The sequence below is a fragment of the Rhinoderma darwinii genome, chromosome 3 (genome assembly GCF_050947455.1).
Source record: "Rhinoderma darwinii isolate aRhiDar2 chromosome 3, aRhiDar2.hap1, whole genome shotgun sequence".
Classification (NCBI taxonomy): domain Eukaryota; kingdom Metazoa; phylum Chordata; class Amphibia; order Anura; family Rhinodermatidae; genus Rhinoderma; species Rhinoderma darwinii.
In genome coordinates, this window is record NC_134689.1 from 1,159,432 (window position 1) to 1,177,004 (window position 17,573).

Consider the following 17,573-nt stretch of genomic DNA (forward strand, 5'->3'; position numbering starts at 1 on the left):
CTTCACGCTGCGCCATCTGTCGGACTGTATGAGACAAGAGGTGCGGAGCGGACTGTGCCGCCGGCTTCACGCTGCGCCATCTGTCAGACTGTATGAGACAAGAGGTGCGGAGCGGACTGTGCCGCCGGCTTCACGCTGCGCCATCTGTCAGACTGTATGAGACAAGAGGTGCGGAGTGGACTGTGCCGCCGGCTTCACGCTGCGCCATCTGTCAGACTGTATGAGACAAGAGGTGCGGAGCGGACTGTGCCGCCGGCTTCACGCTGCGCCCTCTGTCGGACTGTATGAGACAAGAGGTGCGGAGTGGACTGTGCCGCCGGCTTCACGCTGCGCCATCTGTCAGACTGTATGAGACAAGAGGTGCGGAGTGGACTGTGCCGCCGGCTTCACGCTGCGCCATCTCTCGGACTGTATGAGACAAGAGGTGCGGAGTGGACTGTGCCGCCGGCTTCACGCTGCGCCATCTCTCGGACTGTATGAGACAAGAGGTGCGGAGTGGACTGTGCCGCCGGCTTCACGCTGCGCCATCTCTCGGACTGTATGAGACAAGAGGTGCGGAGCGGATTGTGCCGCCGGCTTCACGCTGCGCCATCTCTCGGACTGTATGAGACAAGAGGTGCGGAGCGGACTGTGCCGCCGGCTTCACGCTGCGCCCTCTGTCGGACTGTATGAGACAAGAGGTGCGGAGCGGACTGTGCCGCCGGCTTCACGCTGTGCCATCTGTCAGACTGTATGAGACAAGAGGTGCGGAGCGGACTGTGCCGCCGGCTTCACGCTGCGCCATCTCTCGGACTGTATGAGACAAGAGGTGCGGAGCGGACTGTGCCGCCGGCTTCACGCTGCGCCATCTGTCGGACTGTATGAGACAAGAGGTGCGGAGCGGACTGTGCCGCCGGCTTCACGCTGAGCAATCTGTCGGACTGTATGAGACAAGAGGTGCGGAGCGGACTGTGCCGCCGGCTTCACGCTGCGCCCTCTGTCAGACTGTATGAGACAAGAGGTGCGGAGCGGACTGTGCCGCCGGCTTCACGCTGCGCCATCTGTCAGACTGTATGAGACAAGAGGTGCGGAGCGGACTGTGCCGCCGGCTTCACGCTGAGCAATCTGTCGGACTGTATGAGACAAGAGGTGCGGAGCGGACTGTGCCGCCGGCTTCACGCTGCGCCCTCTGTCAGACTGTATGAGACAAGAGGTGCGGAGCGGACTGTGCCGCCGGCTTCACGCTGAGCAATCTGTCGGACTGTATGAGACAAGAGGTGCGGAGCGGACTGTGCCGCTGGCTTCACGCTGCGCCCTCTGTCGGACTGTATGAGACAAGAGGTGCGGAGCGGACTGTGCCGCCGGCTTCACGCTGCGCCATCTGTCAGACTGTATGAGACAAGAGGTGCGGAGCGGACTGTGCCGCCGGCTTCACGCTGCGCCCTCTGTCGGACTGTATGAGACAAGAGGTGCGAAGCGGACTGTGCCGCCGGCTTCACGCTGCGCCATCTGTCGGACTGTATGAGACAAGAGGTGCGGAGCGGACTGTGCCGCCGGCTTCACGCTGCGCCCTCTGTCGGACTGTATGAGACAAGAGGTGCGGAGCGGACTGTGCCGCCGGCTTCACGCTGCGCCATCTCTCGGACTGTATGAGACAAGAGGTGCGGAGCGGACTGTGCCGCCGGCTTCACGCTGAGCAATCTGTCGGACTGTATGAGACAAGAGGTGCGGAGCGGACTGTGCCGCCGGCTTCACGCTGCGCCCTCTGTCAGACTGTATGAGACAAGAGGTGCGGAGCGGACTGTGCCGCCGGCTTCACGCTGAGCAATCTGTCGGACTGTATGAGACAAGAGGTGCGGAGCGGACTGTGCCGCTGGCTTCACGCTGCGCCCTCTGTCGGACTGTATGAGACAAGAGGTGCGGAGCGGACTGTGCCGCCGGCTTCACGCTGCGCCATCTGTCAGACTGTATGAGACAAGAGGTGCGGAGCGGACTGTGCCGCCGGCTTCACGCTGCGCCCTCTGTCGGACTGTATGAGACAAGAGGTGCGAAGCGGACTGTGCCGCCGGCTTCACGCTGCGCCATCTGTCGGACTGTATGAGACAAGAGGTGCGGAGCGGACTGTGCCGCCGGCTTCACGCTGCGCCCTCTGTCGGACTGTATGAGACAAGAGGTGCGGAGCGGACTGTGCCGCCGGCTTCACGCTGCGCCATCTCTCGGACTGTATGAGACAAGAGGTGCGGAGCGGACTGTGCCGCCGGCTTCACGCTGCGCCCTCTGTCGGACTGTATGAGACAAGAGGTGCGGAGCGGACTGTGCCGCCGGCTTCACGCTGCGCCATCTGTCAGACTGTATGAGACAATTCTACCAATATATTCTATGTACTAGAGAACCCGGGTCACCCCTCGCTCCTCCAATCCATACATCGATTTATTATACTCCCCACTGTCACCGTGTGACCCCACACAATTCAGCCACGACTCGCAGGACCCCTGACCGCAGCCGGCGCAGTGATCAGCTGATCGCTGCAGGTCCATCTTCTCTGACCCGGCGATCAGCAGTGATCACCAGGTAAAGCCTCATGTAGTACTGTAACAAAACATGGCGGCCATTCAAAAGAAAAGTCGTCCATGTAATGCATGATTGCGCCGGGTACCTCAGAGCAGATCTTCGCTTTGGTATATAGAATGGCGAGTCCCCATATGGACGGGGCGATCATCCGGAGACAACCTCTGTAACTGTCCATTAGCAGAGCAGACAGAGATGTGAGGCTGCGGTTATACCGGTAACACTAGTCCTGGATTATACTGGGGACCGGGTGTGATGGGAGCGGTAATAACAGATTATACTGGGACTTATTTATCATGATGCCCCCAGGTCACATCCCCCTGGCTCATGATAATAGGACTACAATGGCGGGGGCACCTCATCCCGACCACTTCTGATGGCGATATTACTACTTCACAATGAACCCGCTATAAATCACTTCATAAAAATAATAATCTCCCGGCCTGATCTGCTTTATGGGATGAGACTGAGGGTTCTGAACGGGAGTGTAATATAAGTGATGAGCGCCCCCCGCTGGCTTGGAGTACAGTTCTGCACACAAGTCGTATATGGACGACATTCTTACCAGAACACACAATGTCCAGAGCGCTGGATAACAGAAGAGGGAGCACTAAACCCAGCGGGGGGCCATGGGGACCAGTACTGTACCCAGCGGGGGACCACAGCATGCAGAACTAAACCCAGCGGGGGGCCATGGGGACCAGTACTGTACCCAGCAGGGGACCACAGCATGCAGAACTAAACCCAGCGGGGGCCATAGGGACCAGTACTGTACCCAGCGTGGGCCATAGGGACCAGTACTGTACCCAGCGTGGGCCATAGGGACCAGTACTGTACCCAGCGTGGGCCATAGGGACCAGTACTGTACACAGCGTGGGCCATAGGGACCAGTACTGTACCCAGCGTGGGCCATAGGGACCAGTACTGTACCCAGCGGGGGCCATAGGGACCAGTACTGTACCCAGCAGGGGACCACAGCATGCAGAACTAAACCCAGCGGGGGCCATAGGGACCAGTACTGTACCCAGCGTGGGCCATAGGGACCAGTACTGTACCCAGCGTGGGCCATAGGGACCAGTACTGTACCCAGCGTGGGCCATAGGGACCAGTACTGTACACAGCGTGGGCCATAGGGACCAGTACTGTACCCAGCGTGGGCCATAGGGACCAGTACTGTACCCAGCGGGGGCCATAGGGACCAGTACTGTACCCAGCGTGGGCCATAGGGACCAGTACTGTACCCAGCGTGGGCCATAGGGACCAGTACTGTACCCAGCGTGGGCCATAGGGAGCAGTACTGTACCCAGCGTGGGCCATAGGGAGCAGAACTAAACCCAGCGAAAACCATGTGGAGTAGAACTAAACCCAGGGGGGCCATGTGGAGTAGAACTAAACCCAGGGGGGCCATGTGGAGTAGAACTAAACCCAGGGGGGCCATGTGGAGTAGAACTAAACCCAGGGGGGCCATGTGGAGTAGAACTAAACCCAGGGGGGCCATGTGGAGTAGAACTAAACCCAGGGGGGCCATGTGGAGTAGAACTAAACCCAGGGGGGCCATGTGGAGTAGAACTAAACCCAGGGGGGCCATGTGGAGTAGAACTAAACCCAGGGGGGCCATGTGGAGTAGAACTAAACCCAGGGGGGCCATGTGGAGTAGAACTAAACCCAGGGGGGCCATGTGGAGTAGAACTAAACCCAGGGGGGCCATGTGGAGTAGAACTAAACCCAGGGGGGCCATGTGGAGTAGAACTAAACCCAGGGGGGCCATGTGGAGTAGAATCACACCCAGGGGGGCCATGTGGAGTAGAATCACACCCAGGGGGGCCATGTGGAGTAGAATCACACCCAGGGGGGCCATGTGGAGTAGAATCACACCCAGCGGGGCCATGTGGAGTAGAATGACACCCAGTAGATAGTTCTGTAAAATCTGACACTTCAGACATCATTTTGATAACTTGTAGCAATGATGAAGAAATAATTAAAAAGAAATAAAAATAAACAAATAAAGAAACTCAAAAGAATAATTGAAGTACCGGCGGGTGGATGTGTCTTACCAGTTTTAGGTGTCAAACTCAAATCTGTGTCTGAAGAGGAGGACTGTCGGCTGTAGGACTTGGAAGGTGAAAAGGAATAGGTTTGGTTTTTCAGAGGGGTGGAGGGTCCGGATGAGTGAATATTGGGGATAAGCTCTTCATTGAAGGGGGTCCTGTCAGAAGAAGGTGGAGATATATTAAGTAACCCCTCCAATAAATTAGACGGGGGCCCCTACTGGGGTCGGTAGGAATGATTGGGCTCCCCCAGCGCCTCCGATTGTCCGTGCCGCACCCCAGGCCCGCGTCTGCCACCAACGACAGACAAAATCAGCACAAAAAAAAAATGATAAAAGCAAAAGAAGCAGAAAACCTCCGAGAGACCAGAAGAAAGGATCGTTCTGAAGCCGCAGCCACACAAGGAAGAAGAGCGCGTCCTCCTCACGAGGTTTCTTTATCCACCAGCTTCACTATCATGCACCAGCTACAAGGAGCGAGGTCTAACACTACCCCCGCCAGCCCAACGTCAATTACCTGCTGCCCCTCCACTGACCCCCCACTCCAGGAGCCCCACAAGCCTTCACTACAGGAATCACACCTCATTATACTCAGTTTAAAGGGAAATCCATCAAGAAAAGACGGCTCCTAAGATTATTGGGGAGCTCGGACGTTCACCTGGCCCTAAACCACGGGGGTCTCGGTGCATCTGATCCGCAGCTCATAAAAGATGTTTGTGCTCCAAGGCCTATTCAAATTAAGGAACGATGAGGATTATACTCCTTGTTCAGATTATAAATGTATTTTCAATTACGATAGATCTTGTTCTCCAATCACATCCAGAGCTGCATTCACAATTCTGCTATCACATCACGTGTTATACTCCAGTTACATCCAGAGCTGCATTTCCCATTTCTACTAGTTTCTGGTTAATTCTCATCTCCCTGCTGTAGACTATTTTTTTAAACTTTGATGTACAATACATTACAAGCTTCCGCCGTACCAGGGTGCACTGCATTATAAAGATTTACAGAAGCTTTCAGAGATTTGTGTACCAGCATGTTGCTAATTGATCCAGAATTTTTGAATGCAGCTCTGGATGTGACTGGAGAATGAGACATGATGCAACTCAGCATAAGTACCAGAGAAGTGAAGCCGAGATTTCTCAGTGTGAAGGAGAACACGTCCTAGTAAATGAGGGGAGCCCTAAAGGTCAGTGGAGGGGATTTTGGACACACCTGAGCACCTAGCCATGGGTAGTTAGTGGCGTACCAGCCTACCCTGCCCATCTGCCTCTCCCCCGCACCAGAGGGTGAGCAGTCTCGTACCAGTGTAGATGAGAGTGGGGACAGACACAGAGAAGTTCTGAGTAAGTCGTGAGCCGGTAGCAGTGTGAATAGGGCTGTTGTGAGTCGAGCGATATCCGTGGCTTGGTGGCTGGACCAGCGGAGACCTGGGAGGTGGAAGCAACACGAGGAAAAAAAAGAGAACAGGACACACAAGTGCTACAGGTTAAGAATGATTAGCTGAGAAATGGTTAGTAGAAGTTTCCGAACCCAGAGGCATGCAAGAAAAGAAGAGCGCCACGGCCGGCAGACACCAGAGAACACTAGTGACACCTACTGAACCTCCTGAACAGATGCAACAACAACACAGCCAAACACAAGAGAGACACCCCAGACATCACCCAGTGCAGACCCACAATCATTGTGTACTTATCCTGTACTGATCCCGAGATATATCCAGTATTATACTCCAGAGCTGCACTCACTATTCTGCTGGTGGAGTCACTGTGTACATACATTACATTACTTATCCTGTACTGATCCCGAGTTATATCCTGTATTATACTCCAGAGCTGCACTCACTATTCTGCTGGTGGAGTCACTGTGTACATACATTACTGATCCTGTACTGATCCTAAGTTATATCCTGTATTATACTCCGGAGCTGCACTCACTATTCTGCTGGTGGAGTCACTGTGTACATACATTACATTACTTATCCTGTACTGATCCTGAGTTACATCCTGTATTATACTCCAGAGCTGCACTCACTATTCTGCTGGTGGAGTCACTGTGTACATACATTACATTACTTATCCTGTACTGATCCTGAGTTAAATCCTGTATTATACTCCAGAGCTGCACTCACTATTCTGCTGGTGGAGTCACTGTGTACATACATTACTTATCCTGTACTGATCCTGAGTTATATCCTGTATTATACTCCAGAGCTGCACTCACTATTCTGCTGGTGGAGTCACTGTGTACATACATTACATTACTTATCCTGTACTGATCCTGAGTTACATCCTGTATTATACTGCAGAGCTGCACTCACTATTCTGCTGGTGGAGTCACTGTGTACATACATTACTTATCCTGTACTGATCCTGAGTTACATCCTGTATTATACTCCAGAGCTGCACTCACTATTCTGCTGGTGGAGTCACTGTGTACATACATTACATTACTTATCCTGTACTGATCCTGAGTTACATCCTGTATTATACTCCAGAGCGGCACTCACTATTCTGCTGGTGGAGTCACTGTGTACATTACATTACTTATCCTGTACTGATCCTGAGTTACATCCTGTATTATACTCCAGAGCTGCACTCACTATTCTGCTGGTGGAGTCACTGTGTACATACATTACTTATCCTGTACTGATCCTGAGTTATATCCTGTATTATACTCCAGAGCTGCACTCACTATTCTGCTGGTGGAGTCACTGTGTACATACATTACATTACTTATCCTGTACTGATCCTGAGTTATATCCTGTATTATACTCCAGAGCTGCACTCACTATTCTGCTGGTGGAGTCACTGTGTACATACATTACATTACTTATCCTGTACTGATCCTGAGTTACATCCTGTATTATACTCCAGAGCTGCACTCACTATTCTGCTGGTGGAGTCACTGTGTACATACATTACATTACTTATCCTGTACTGATCCTGAGTTATATCCTGTATTATACTCCAGAGCTGCACTCACTATTCTGCTGGTGGACTCACTGTGTACATACATTACATTACTTATCCTGTACTGATCCTGAGTTATATCCTGTATTATACTCCAGAGCTGCACTCACTATTCTGCTGGTGGAGTCACTGTGTACATACATTACATTACTTATCCTGTACTGATCCTGAGTTATATCCTGTATTATACTCCAGAGCTGCACTCACTATTCTGCTGGTGGAGTCACTGTGTACATACATTACATTACTTATCCTGTACTGATCCTGAGTTATATCCTGTATTATACTCCAGAGCTGCACTCACTATTCTGCTGGTGGAGTCCCTGTGTACATACATTACATTACTTATCCTGTACTGATCCTGAGTTATATCCTGTATTATACTCCAGAGCTGCACTCACTATTCTGCTGGAGGAGTCACTGTGTACATACATTACATTACTTATCCTGTAGTGATCCTGAGTTATATCCTGTATTATACTCCAGAGCTGCACTCACTATTCTGCTGGTAGAGTCACTGTGTACATACATTACATTACTTATCCTGTACTGATCCGGAGTTATATCCTGTATTATACTCCAGAGCTGCACTCACTATTCTGCTGGTGGAGTCACGGTGTACATACATTACATTACTTATCCTGTACTGATCCTGAGTTATATCCTGTATTATACTCCAGAGCTGCACTCACTATTCTGCTGGTGGAGTCACTGTGTACATACATTACATTACTGATCCTGTACTGATCCTGAGTTATATCCTGTATTATACTCCAGAGCTGCACTCACTATTCTGCTGGTGGAGTCACTGTGTACATACATTACATTACTTATCCTGTACTGATCCGGAGTTATATCCTGTATTATACTCCAGAGCTTCACTCACTATTCTGCTGGTGGAGGGAAACATTCAGCCGATAAACCAGCAAAATGATGGGGACTGAACAATTGTATTAGGGATCGTTCATCCACATAGAGTGCAGCATGGACCTCTGTAACCAGCCTGACATTATGTCACGGTCCTCATCTAGGAAGGTTCATGTTATTATAATCCAAAAACAAAAAAATAAAATCTTCAGGATGACCTGTCCGCGCTGACCACGTGTATATATATATATATATATGGCTGTATACTTACTCCTTCAGCTCTTTACATGGGGAGTTGCAGGCAGGAGGGAATGGAGCCGGGTTGGATAGTTTATCAAGCGTACATGCGGTTCCTATGGCCCGAACAACCAGACCAGACTCCCCCTCCAGATCAAAGCACTGCAGGTAGCCCACCACCGCGTTGCCCCGCATCTCCAGCACCTTCAGACCGATCTTCCTCTGCAGCTCCCCTGGTGGTGATTACAGTACATGGCAGTTATTACACAGGCTGATGATATACACACTCCAGTGATCCCCAACCTGCGGCTCTCCAGCTGCTGCAAAACTACAAATCCCAGCATGCCCTGAAATCCTGTGGTAGTCAGAACATGCTGGGAGTTGTAGTTTTGCAACAGCTGGTGTAGCCACAGGTTGGGGAACACGGCCGTACATTATAGAATCCACGTGTTGACCTAAGAGGAGACCTTTGGAGTCCCAGCCGCTAGTCCTGAACTATAACCAGTGACGAGCGCCTGTTTCCTGACAATTCATTATAAGGAGTAAAGGTCAGAAACGTAGAGATACGTGGACCGCGCCATTCTGAGCTGTGGTGACGTTATGCGAGCGATGCGGCCGCGTGACATGATCACATGACTTCATCCTCAATCAGCTCAGACACCGCCTCCACATCCAGTGACGTCATAAAGAGGACACAACATGGCAGCTGCAGGGTGGTGCGCCGCGCCCGTCCCGTCTGTACCCGCTCACCTGACATCAGGGAAATCAGACGCTGCCGGGCCTCATTGGAAGCTCTCGGGGTCCGGATTCGATCAATCCACTGATATTCCGGATCCTCGTTCACCACCAGTTCTTCTACGAAGCCGTGGATGACGCCCGCGCGGTACGACTTCGGAATGGACGTGGCTGGAATGTAAACAAAGCAGGTGAAATAATCTAAACCTGCACGACAAACAAAGGGCACGGCCCCCGGAGCGGCACGGATTCCACCTGTTTGGTGCGGTTCTCAAAATGCTCGTTCATGCTTGCGCGATGTTGCGGGTAATACGGCTGTTTACCGGTAAAATGGTGTGGCCGTTAATAAATACGCTCTTTATGGCCGTACGATTTTGCGGGTCAACAGCCGATTTACGCGCAACTACGCACGCCTACGTACTAGCGATTTGACAACAGCGCAGAACAATGTGCGGGTGCGGCGGTCGGGCGCGTCAATGCCACTCCACGGGGCCTTTCACGAGCGCAGTAACTAGTCAGTGCAGCTAGAGGGCGCTGCAAACACCACACATAAATCAATGAGGGGTCCTAACCCTGTACAATCCCCTATTACCCCCCAGCAGATAGGGTCCCGCTCTTCATTATATTGGTTTCTGGGAAAGCTGGGTGACAGTCTATATAGCTTCTAATACTGCTCCCACCCAGCTGTCCTAGACTCCTGATGTTATGTAGCAATATAGGAAGGGGGTATGTAATGTTTTATATATCGATTGATCTTCCATGCAGAAGCCTGGACGAGCTGGGTGATAACCTATAAGTGCTGCAATGATGGAGGATGTGTCGCTGCACTACTAGGCAAGTTTGCCGTTCAGGAGCTTAGAAACGCTGGAAGACGACGAATATAATCACTACTGTGTACTGTACAAGGATTGTCACCCAGCTTTCCCAGACTCCTGAATGGCAAAGTTGATTAGTGAGAAAATGACATGTGAGAGAGGGACACTACGTTGCATACCTTGGCATATATGCCATTCAGGGGTCTGGAAAAGCTGAGTGGCTGCAATAGCGGCCATGAAAGGTTCGTGTTCACAGCGGATTCCTTATTATCTAGACATTCTCTACATAAGATAATTCTGAGCAGGACTTGAATGTCTCCGCCTCGGTGTTCATGACTCGCGTGGGGGAGGGGGGGCGGGGGGCGGCCCCCTCGTGAAATAACACGGACAATCACTGGAGGATCAGTTCACCGCCTTCCCCTCAGACACAGCTGTAGGGACTACTAGTCCCATCACATGATCCCGGCAGCAGAACGCGGGACATGGCGGATGTCGGCACATCACTTACTGCAGAAGAACTTGACCCCGCAGGAAGATTGTCGGAAACGATTCAGGTCATTGAAGAGATCGACTTTCACCACCACACTGATCTCACCGCGAATCCCTGCACCGAAAACAGCGCAAAAACGTTAAATCCAACACAGAAATACAGACAGAGAAATATCTCCTGCGGACGTGTCCCTCCCGATCCTGACTAATGTGATCAGTGCCAGGCCGCCATCAGGTGCTGCGCCAAAGTCAGTGTAAATGGGAGGAGCCACTATGAGGACTGGGGTGGGAGGAGCCACACAGAACTGGGATGGGAGGAGCCACAGAGAAAAGAGCCATGTGTGAGAAAGGGGGAGGAGAGACATGATAAAGGAGGAAGAGAGAAGAGATGATAAAGGGGAGGAACCACAGAGATGTTAGAAAGGGGGAGGAGCCACAGAGAAGAGACACGTGAGAAAGGGGGAGGAGCCACAGAGAGGAGAGGCATGTGTGAGAAAGGGGAGGAGCCACAGAGAGGAGAGGCATGTGATAAAGGAGGAAGAGGAACAGAGAGAAGAAATGTTAAAGGGGAGGAACCAGAGAGGTTAGAAAGGGGGAGGAGCCTCCGGGAGATGTGAGAAAGAGGGAGGGGTCACAGAGAGAAGAGATGTGCCAAAGGGGAGGGGCCGAAGACATTGAATTATTTGGAGAACTGAGGGACACTTTATTTGATACTCAGTGCCTAGGAACGCTCTACAAGAACTTGCTGTGCAATTCATAGAAGTGCGAACATTAAGCACAAGGAGTGGATCAGGCGCCATTATCTCCGATCAGGACTGCAACCGGTGATTATACGATAGGGCTGTATACGCGATTACATTGTATTTTACCTTGGTGGGTAATTCTTATATATTGTGTCATATATTGCAGTCATTTCCAGTAGTTTTTCATGATATTTAATATTATTTTTCATGATATTTGATGTTTTTTTTGTAGATTGTGTATAGTGGTCCCAATATTAATGTATAGGATGACACTCGTACATCCTGCTTTTCTCATTTTCATTATTGATTTTTCCCATAAGTGGCTGTGCTCGGTTTTGTTGTACGTGTATTTCTAATCTGGAGTCTCTGAGGACAACGGAGAATATAACCGGAGCGCCGGATCCATCGGTATTATCAGCAGTGGAGCCGCTCGTGATTTCTCTGCTTCACTAGGTGTAGTCTGGCGGGACAGTCTGGCGGGACAGTCTGGCGGGACAGTCTGGAGGGACAGTCTGGAGGGACAGTCTGGCGGGAGAGTCTGGCGGGAGAGTCTGGAGGGACAGTCTGGAGGGACAGTCTGGAGGGACAGTCTGGCGGGACAGTCTGGCGGGACAGTCTGGCGGGACAGTCTGGCGGGACAGTCTGGCGGGACAGTCTGGCGGGACAGTCTGGGGGGACAGTCTGGGGGGACAGTCTGGGGGGACAGTCTGGGGGGACAGTCTGGCGGGACAGTCTGGCGGGACAGTCTGGGGGGACAGTCTGGAGGGACAGTCTGGGGGGACAGTCTGGAGGGACAGTCTGGGGGGACAGTCTGGGGGGACAGTCTGGCGGGACAGTCTGGCGGGACAGTCTGGCGGGACAGTCTGGCGGGACAGTCTGGCGGGACAGTCTGGCGGGACAGTCTGGCGGGACAGTCTGGCGGGACAGTCTGGCGGGACAGTCTGGCGGGACAGTCTGGAGGGACAGTCTGGAGGGACAGTCTGGAGGGACAGTCTGGAGGGACAGGCCACGTTTCCGCTTTCTCTTACCGTGTATAGTGTCGTAGATTGGAAACCAGCCGGAGATGACGGTGGCGGCCTCGGTGTACAGTAAAGGGTCGATGTCTATGTACACCTTCCCGATGGCGTCATTGGCGCTGTATGTATCGTGGTCCAGGACTGTGATCTGTAGAGGCTCATCCTGCAAATCCTCATCATCCACCTGCAGCAGAGGGAGAAGCGACGGGTTAATGTCCGGCAAAGGCTCTGAGATCCCATCAGCGGCCGTCATGGGGAGAACGTAAAGCGTCACCTCAAACTTGAACCATTCCGAGTTCCACTGCGGATTCAGAGACTTGGGGTACACGTCCGTCTTAAACGTGGTGTTTGCAAACTTCACCTAAAGGTTAGAATGGAAAGGGTTAAAGGACATCACTGGCCGCGGCGGTTCTGTCTTTGGGGGGGATGTTTCGTACCCCAGTCTAAGTCTGAAGCCCATAGAAGAGAGAAGCGGCTAATTTATTAAGTGGCGCACAATTCAAAACAAATGTCGCATCTTCTTCTGTCCACGCGCCAGAAAGGAAAATCTACGCCAGCCACGAACCGCAATATTCTTCCCCTATAATCGACGCCAGTTTCTGCTGTAAATTATAGTAAACGTGTCATGCCGCCGATGGCCCCGTCCCTCCTGCCGAGCTTCAACCACTTTTTGCTAAAATGGCGAAAATTCATGAAAAGTCAAAATTTTTGGCGCAAATGTTGACTTTATATGCATTTGCTTTCAATTCTTCACCATTAACCAGATCTTTTATGCTGTCAGTGAACGAGACCATCCAGAGACTATAAACCTGTCCTGAACTATTACTTCTCACAACTGAGTTTGTTACAATGTATCACAATAGACAATCATCTGTGAGAAAAACCTGACTTCTGTCGTAATAGTTTGTTACAATGTATCAGCGCAGGTAACATGTATCAGACTGGATATAATTAGAGTAAACTGACAGCAAAATTGTGAATGCAGCTCTAGATGTGACTGGGGTATAAAACACAATGCATAAACTGAAGTGTCTGCAGCTCTATCTGCAACTATGCACGTCAGCACAAGCCCCGGCTACATAGAAGAACAAAATACACGAGAATCCAACAAACGACGTCAAGAAGGAGCGCGCGCGGCAGTGAAGCCTGTAAATACACGGACACAATGTCTACAGACTCATCACTACAAGGAACCGCTCATCCTGAGCCTCCTGATTCATAAACAGAAGCCGGAGCGCAGGAGACGGACACCGAGACTGTTCATCCTGAGCCTCCTGATTCATAAACAGAAGCCGGAGCGCAGGAGACGGACACCGAGACTGTTCATCCTGAGCCTCCTGATTCATAAACAGAAGCCGGAGCGCAGGAGACGGACACCGAGACTGTTCATCCTGAGCCTCCTGATTCATAAACAGAAGCTGGAGCGCAGGAGACGGACACCGAGGCTGTTCATCCTGAGCCTCCTGATTCATAAACAGGAGCTGGAGCGCAGGAGACGGACACCGAGACTGTTCATCCTGAGCCCCCTGATTCATAAACAGAAGCTGGAGCGCAGGAGACGGACACCGAGGCTGTTCATCCTGAGCCTCCTGATTCATAAACAGGAGCTGGAGCGCAGGAGACGGACACCGAGACTGTTCATCCTGAGCCTCCTGATTCATAAACAGAAGCTGGAGCGCAGGAGACGGACACCGAGACTGTTCATCCTGAGCTTCCTGATTCATAAACAGAAGCCGGAGCGCAGGAGACGGACACCGAGACTGTTCATCCTGAGCCCCCTGATTCATAAACAGAAGCTGGAGCGCAGGAGACGGACACCGAGACTGTTCATCCTGAGCCTCCTGATTCATAAACAGAAGCTGGAGCGCAGGAGACGGACACCGAGGCTGTTCATCCTGAGCCTCCTGATTCATAAACAGAAGCTGCAGCGCAGGAGACGGACACCGAGACTGTTCATCCTGAGCCTCCTGATTCATAAACAGAAGCCGGAGCGCAGGAGACGGACACCGAGACTGTTCATCCTGAGCCTCCTGATTCATAAACAGAAGCTGGAGCGCAGGAGACGGACACCGAGACTGTTCATCCTGAGCCTCCTGATTCATAAACAGAAGCCGGAGCGCAGGAGACGGACACCGAGGCTGTTCATCCTGAGCCTCCTGATTCATAAACAGAAGCTGGAGCGCAGGAGACGGACACCGAGGCTGTTCATCCTGAGCCTCCTGATTCATAAACAGAAGCTGCAGCGCAGGAGACGGACACCGAGACTGTTCATCCTGAGCCTCCTGATTCATAAACAGAAGCCGGAGCGCAGGAGACGGACACCGAGACTGTTCATCCTGAGCCCCCTGATTCATAAACAGAAGCTGGAGCGCAGGAGACGGACACCGAGGCTGTTCATCCTGAGCCTCCTGATTCATAAACAGAAGCTGCAGCGCAGGAGACGGACACCGAGACTGTTCATCCTGAGCCTCCTGATTCATAAACAGAAGCCGGAGCGCAGGAGACGGACACCGAGACTGTTCATCCTGAGCCTCCTGATTCATAAACAGAAGCCGGAGCGCAGGAGACGGACACCGAGACTGTTCATCCTGAGCCTCTTGATTCATAAACAGAAGCTGGAGCGCAGCAGACGGACACCGAGACTGTTCATCCTGAGCCTCCTGATTCATAAACAGAAGCTGGAGCGCAGGAGACGGACACCGAGACTGTTCATCCTGAGCCTCCTGATTCATAAACAGAAGCTGGAGCGCAGGAGACGGACACCGAGACTGTTCATCCTGAGCCTCCTGATTCATAAACAGAAGCCGGAGCGCAGGAGACGGACACCGAGACTGTTCATCCTGAGCCTCCTGATTCATAAACAGAAGCCGGAGCGCAGGAGACGGACACCGAGACTGTTCATCCTGAGCCTCCTGATTCATAAACAGAAGCCGGAGCGCAGGAGACCGACAGAGACTGTTCATCCTGAGCCTCCTGATTCGTAAACAGAAGCCGGAGCGCAGGAGACGGACACCGAGACTGTTCATCCTGAGCCTCCTGATTCATAAACAGAAGCTGGAGCGCAGGATACGGACACCGAGACTGTTCATCCTGAGCCTCCTGATTCATAAACAGAAGCTGGAGCGCAGGAGACGGACACCGAGACTGTTCATCCTGAGCCTCCTGATTCATAAACAGAAGCTGGAGCGCAGGAGACGGACACCGAGACTGTTCATCCTGAGCCTCCTGATTCATAAACAGGAGCTGGAGCGCAGGAGACGGACACCGAGACTGTTCATCCTGAGCCTCCTGATTCATAAACAGAAGCTGCAGCGCAGGAGACGGACAGAGACTGTTCATCCTGAGCCTCCTGATTCGTAAACAGAAGCCGGAGCGCAGGAGACGGACACCGAGACTGTTCATCCTGAGCCTCCTGATTCATAAACAGAAGCTGGAGCGCAGGATACGGACACCGAGACTGTTCATCCTGAGCCTCCTGATTCATAAACAGAAGATGGAGCGCAGGAGACGGACACCGAGACTGTTCATCCTGAGCCTCCTGATTCATAAACAGAAGCCGGAGCGCAGGAGACGGACACCGAGACTGTTCATCCTGAGCCTCCTGATTCATAAACAGAAGCTGGAGCGCAGGAGACGGACACCGAGACTGTTCATCCTGAGCCTCCTGATTCATAAACAGAAGCTGGAGCGCAGGATACGGACAGAGACTGTTCATCCTGAGCCTCCTGATTCGTAAACAGAAGCCGGAGCGCAGGAGACGGACACCGAGACTGTTCATCCTGAGCCTCCTGATTCATAAACAGAAGATGGAGCGCAGGAGACGGACACCGAGACTGTTCATCCTGAGCCTCCTGATTCATAAACAGAAGCTGGAGCGCAGGAGACGGACACCGAGACTGTTCATCCTGAGCTTCCTGATTCATAAACAGAAGCTGCAGCGCAGGAGACGGACACCGAGGCTGTTCATCCTGAGCCTCCTGATTCATAAACAGAAGCCGGAGCGCAGGAGACGGACACCGAGACTGTTCATCCTGAGCCTCCTGATTCATAAACAGAAGCCGGAGCGCAGGAGACGGACACCGAGACTGTTTGCGGCTGCGTTGGTATTTCTGTGTTTATATTCTGTCATAGGCAGCGCTGGATCGGTCACATAACGGAGGAGAGCAGCGCCCCCGGCTGACTGTAAGGGGGTCCGTCATACTGAGTAGAGATCTGCGCGCTGCTCTACTTTTTCCGATATTTTTGACTGGATCTGCGATAGTTTTTAAGGCTAATGTGAGTGACGGCTTAAACAGGCCGGTGCGGAGAAGGCGCCGGGGAGGGGAGGAGACTTAGTATTATAAACATTTTTCTGCCATTCAGGGGCTATGGAAAGCTGGGTGACATCTCTTATGGGCATTTTAAGGGCAGGAACTCGTGGTAATCACCCGCATTGGTCACCGGTGTAGGAGACGAAAAGGAAAATATAAAACATTCCAAGACGAGGAAACTGCTGAGATTTCAGGGGAGATTTATTTTTGGGGACGAGGCAGATTAAAAAGAATTGCTCCCGGTGATTAGAATCCTGCCCCCCCCCCCCCCCGCTGTCCCTGCAGAAGAGCTGACAATCTACACTGCGTGATGTATGGGAGAAGAGATCTGACCTCAACGAAGGCATCGGTCAGGTCACTGGCGCGGTCCATCACCGGTAAGTGGCGTCCGGCCACTATCTTCACCTTCAGCTTCCCAGGCATGGCGTACGGCGGTCACCTGCGGGGGAGGGAAACAGAATATATAATGTAAACGTACATGGAGGTCACATCAGTCACCCCCCCCCGCCCCCCGTGTATAGATCACCCCCCCTCCTCACTGTATATATATCACCCCCTCCTCACTGTATATATATATCACCTCCTCCTCACTGTATATATATCACCTCCTCCTCACTGTATATATATCACCTCCTCCTCACTGTATATATATCACCTCCTCCTCACTGTATATAGATCACCTCCTCCTCACTGTATATAGATCACCTCCTCCTCACTGTATATAGATCACCTCCTCCTCACTGTATATATATATCACCTCCTCACTGTATATATATCACCTCCTCCTCACTG

The 17,573-nt window shown here is 52.0% G+C and overlaps 1 protein-coding gene across 6 annotated transcripts in view; it reads right to left on the reverse strand.

The window, feature by feature from the left end:
* C2CD5 (C2 calcium dependent domain containing 5) overlaps positions 1 to 17,573 on the reverse strand; it is a 76,871-nt gene that overhangs the window by 53,653 nt on the left and 5,645 nt on the right. For 5 of the 6 annotated variants that reach the window (XM_075855640.1, XM_075855638.1, XM_075855639.1 and 2 more), the window contains exons 2-8: positions 17,115 to 17,220; positions 12,746 to 12,832; positions 12,484 to 12,655; positions 10,732 to 10,827; positions 9,424 to 9,579; positions 8,708 to 8,906; positions 4,602 to 4,753 (exon numbers count right to left, since the gene is read on the reverse strand). In XM_075855640.1, coding sequence (XP_075711755.1) covers positions 4,602 to 4,753; positions 8,708 to 8,906; positions 9,424 to 9,579; positions 10,732 to 10,827; positions 12,484 to 12,655; positions 12,746 to 12,832; positions 17,115 to 17,204 — 952 coding nt within the window. In that variant the 5' untranslated portion in view covers positions 17,205 to 17,220. Of the gene's footprint in view, positions 1 to 4,601; positions 4,754 to 8,707; positions 8,907 to 9,423; positions 9,580 to 10,731; positions 10,828 to 12,483; positions 12,656 to 12,745; positions 12,833 to 17,114; positions 17,221 to 17,573 lie in introns of those variants that run through there. The other variant, XM_075855641.1, reaches the window with a different exon arrangement.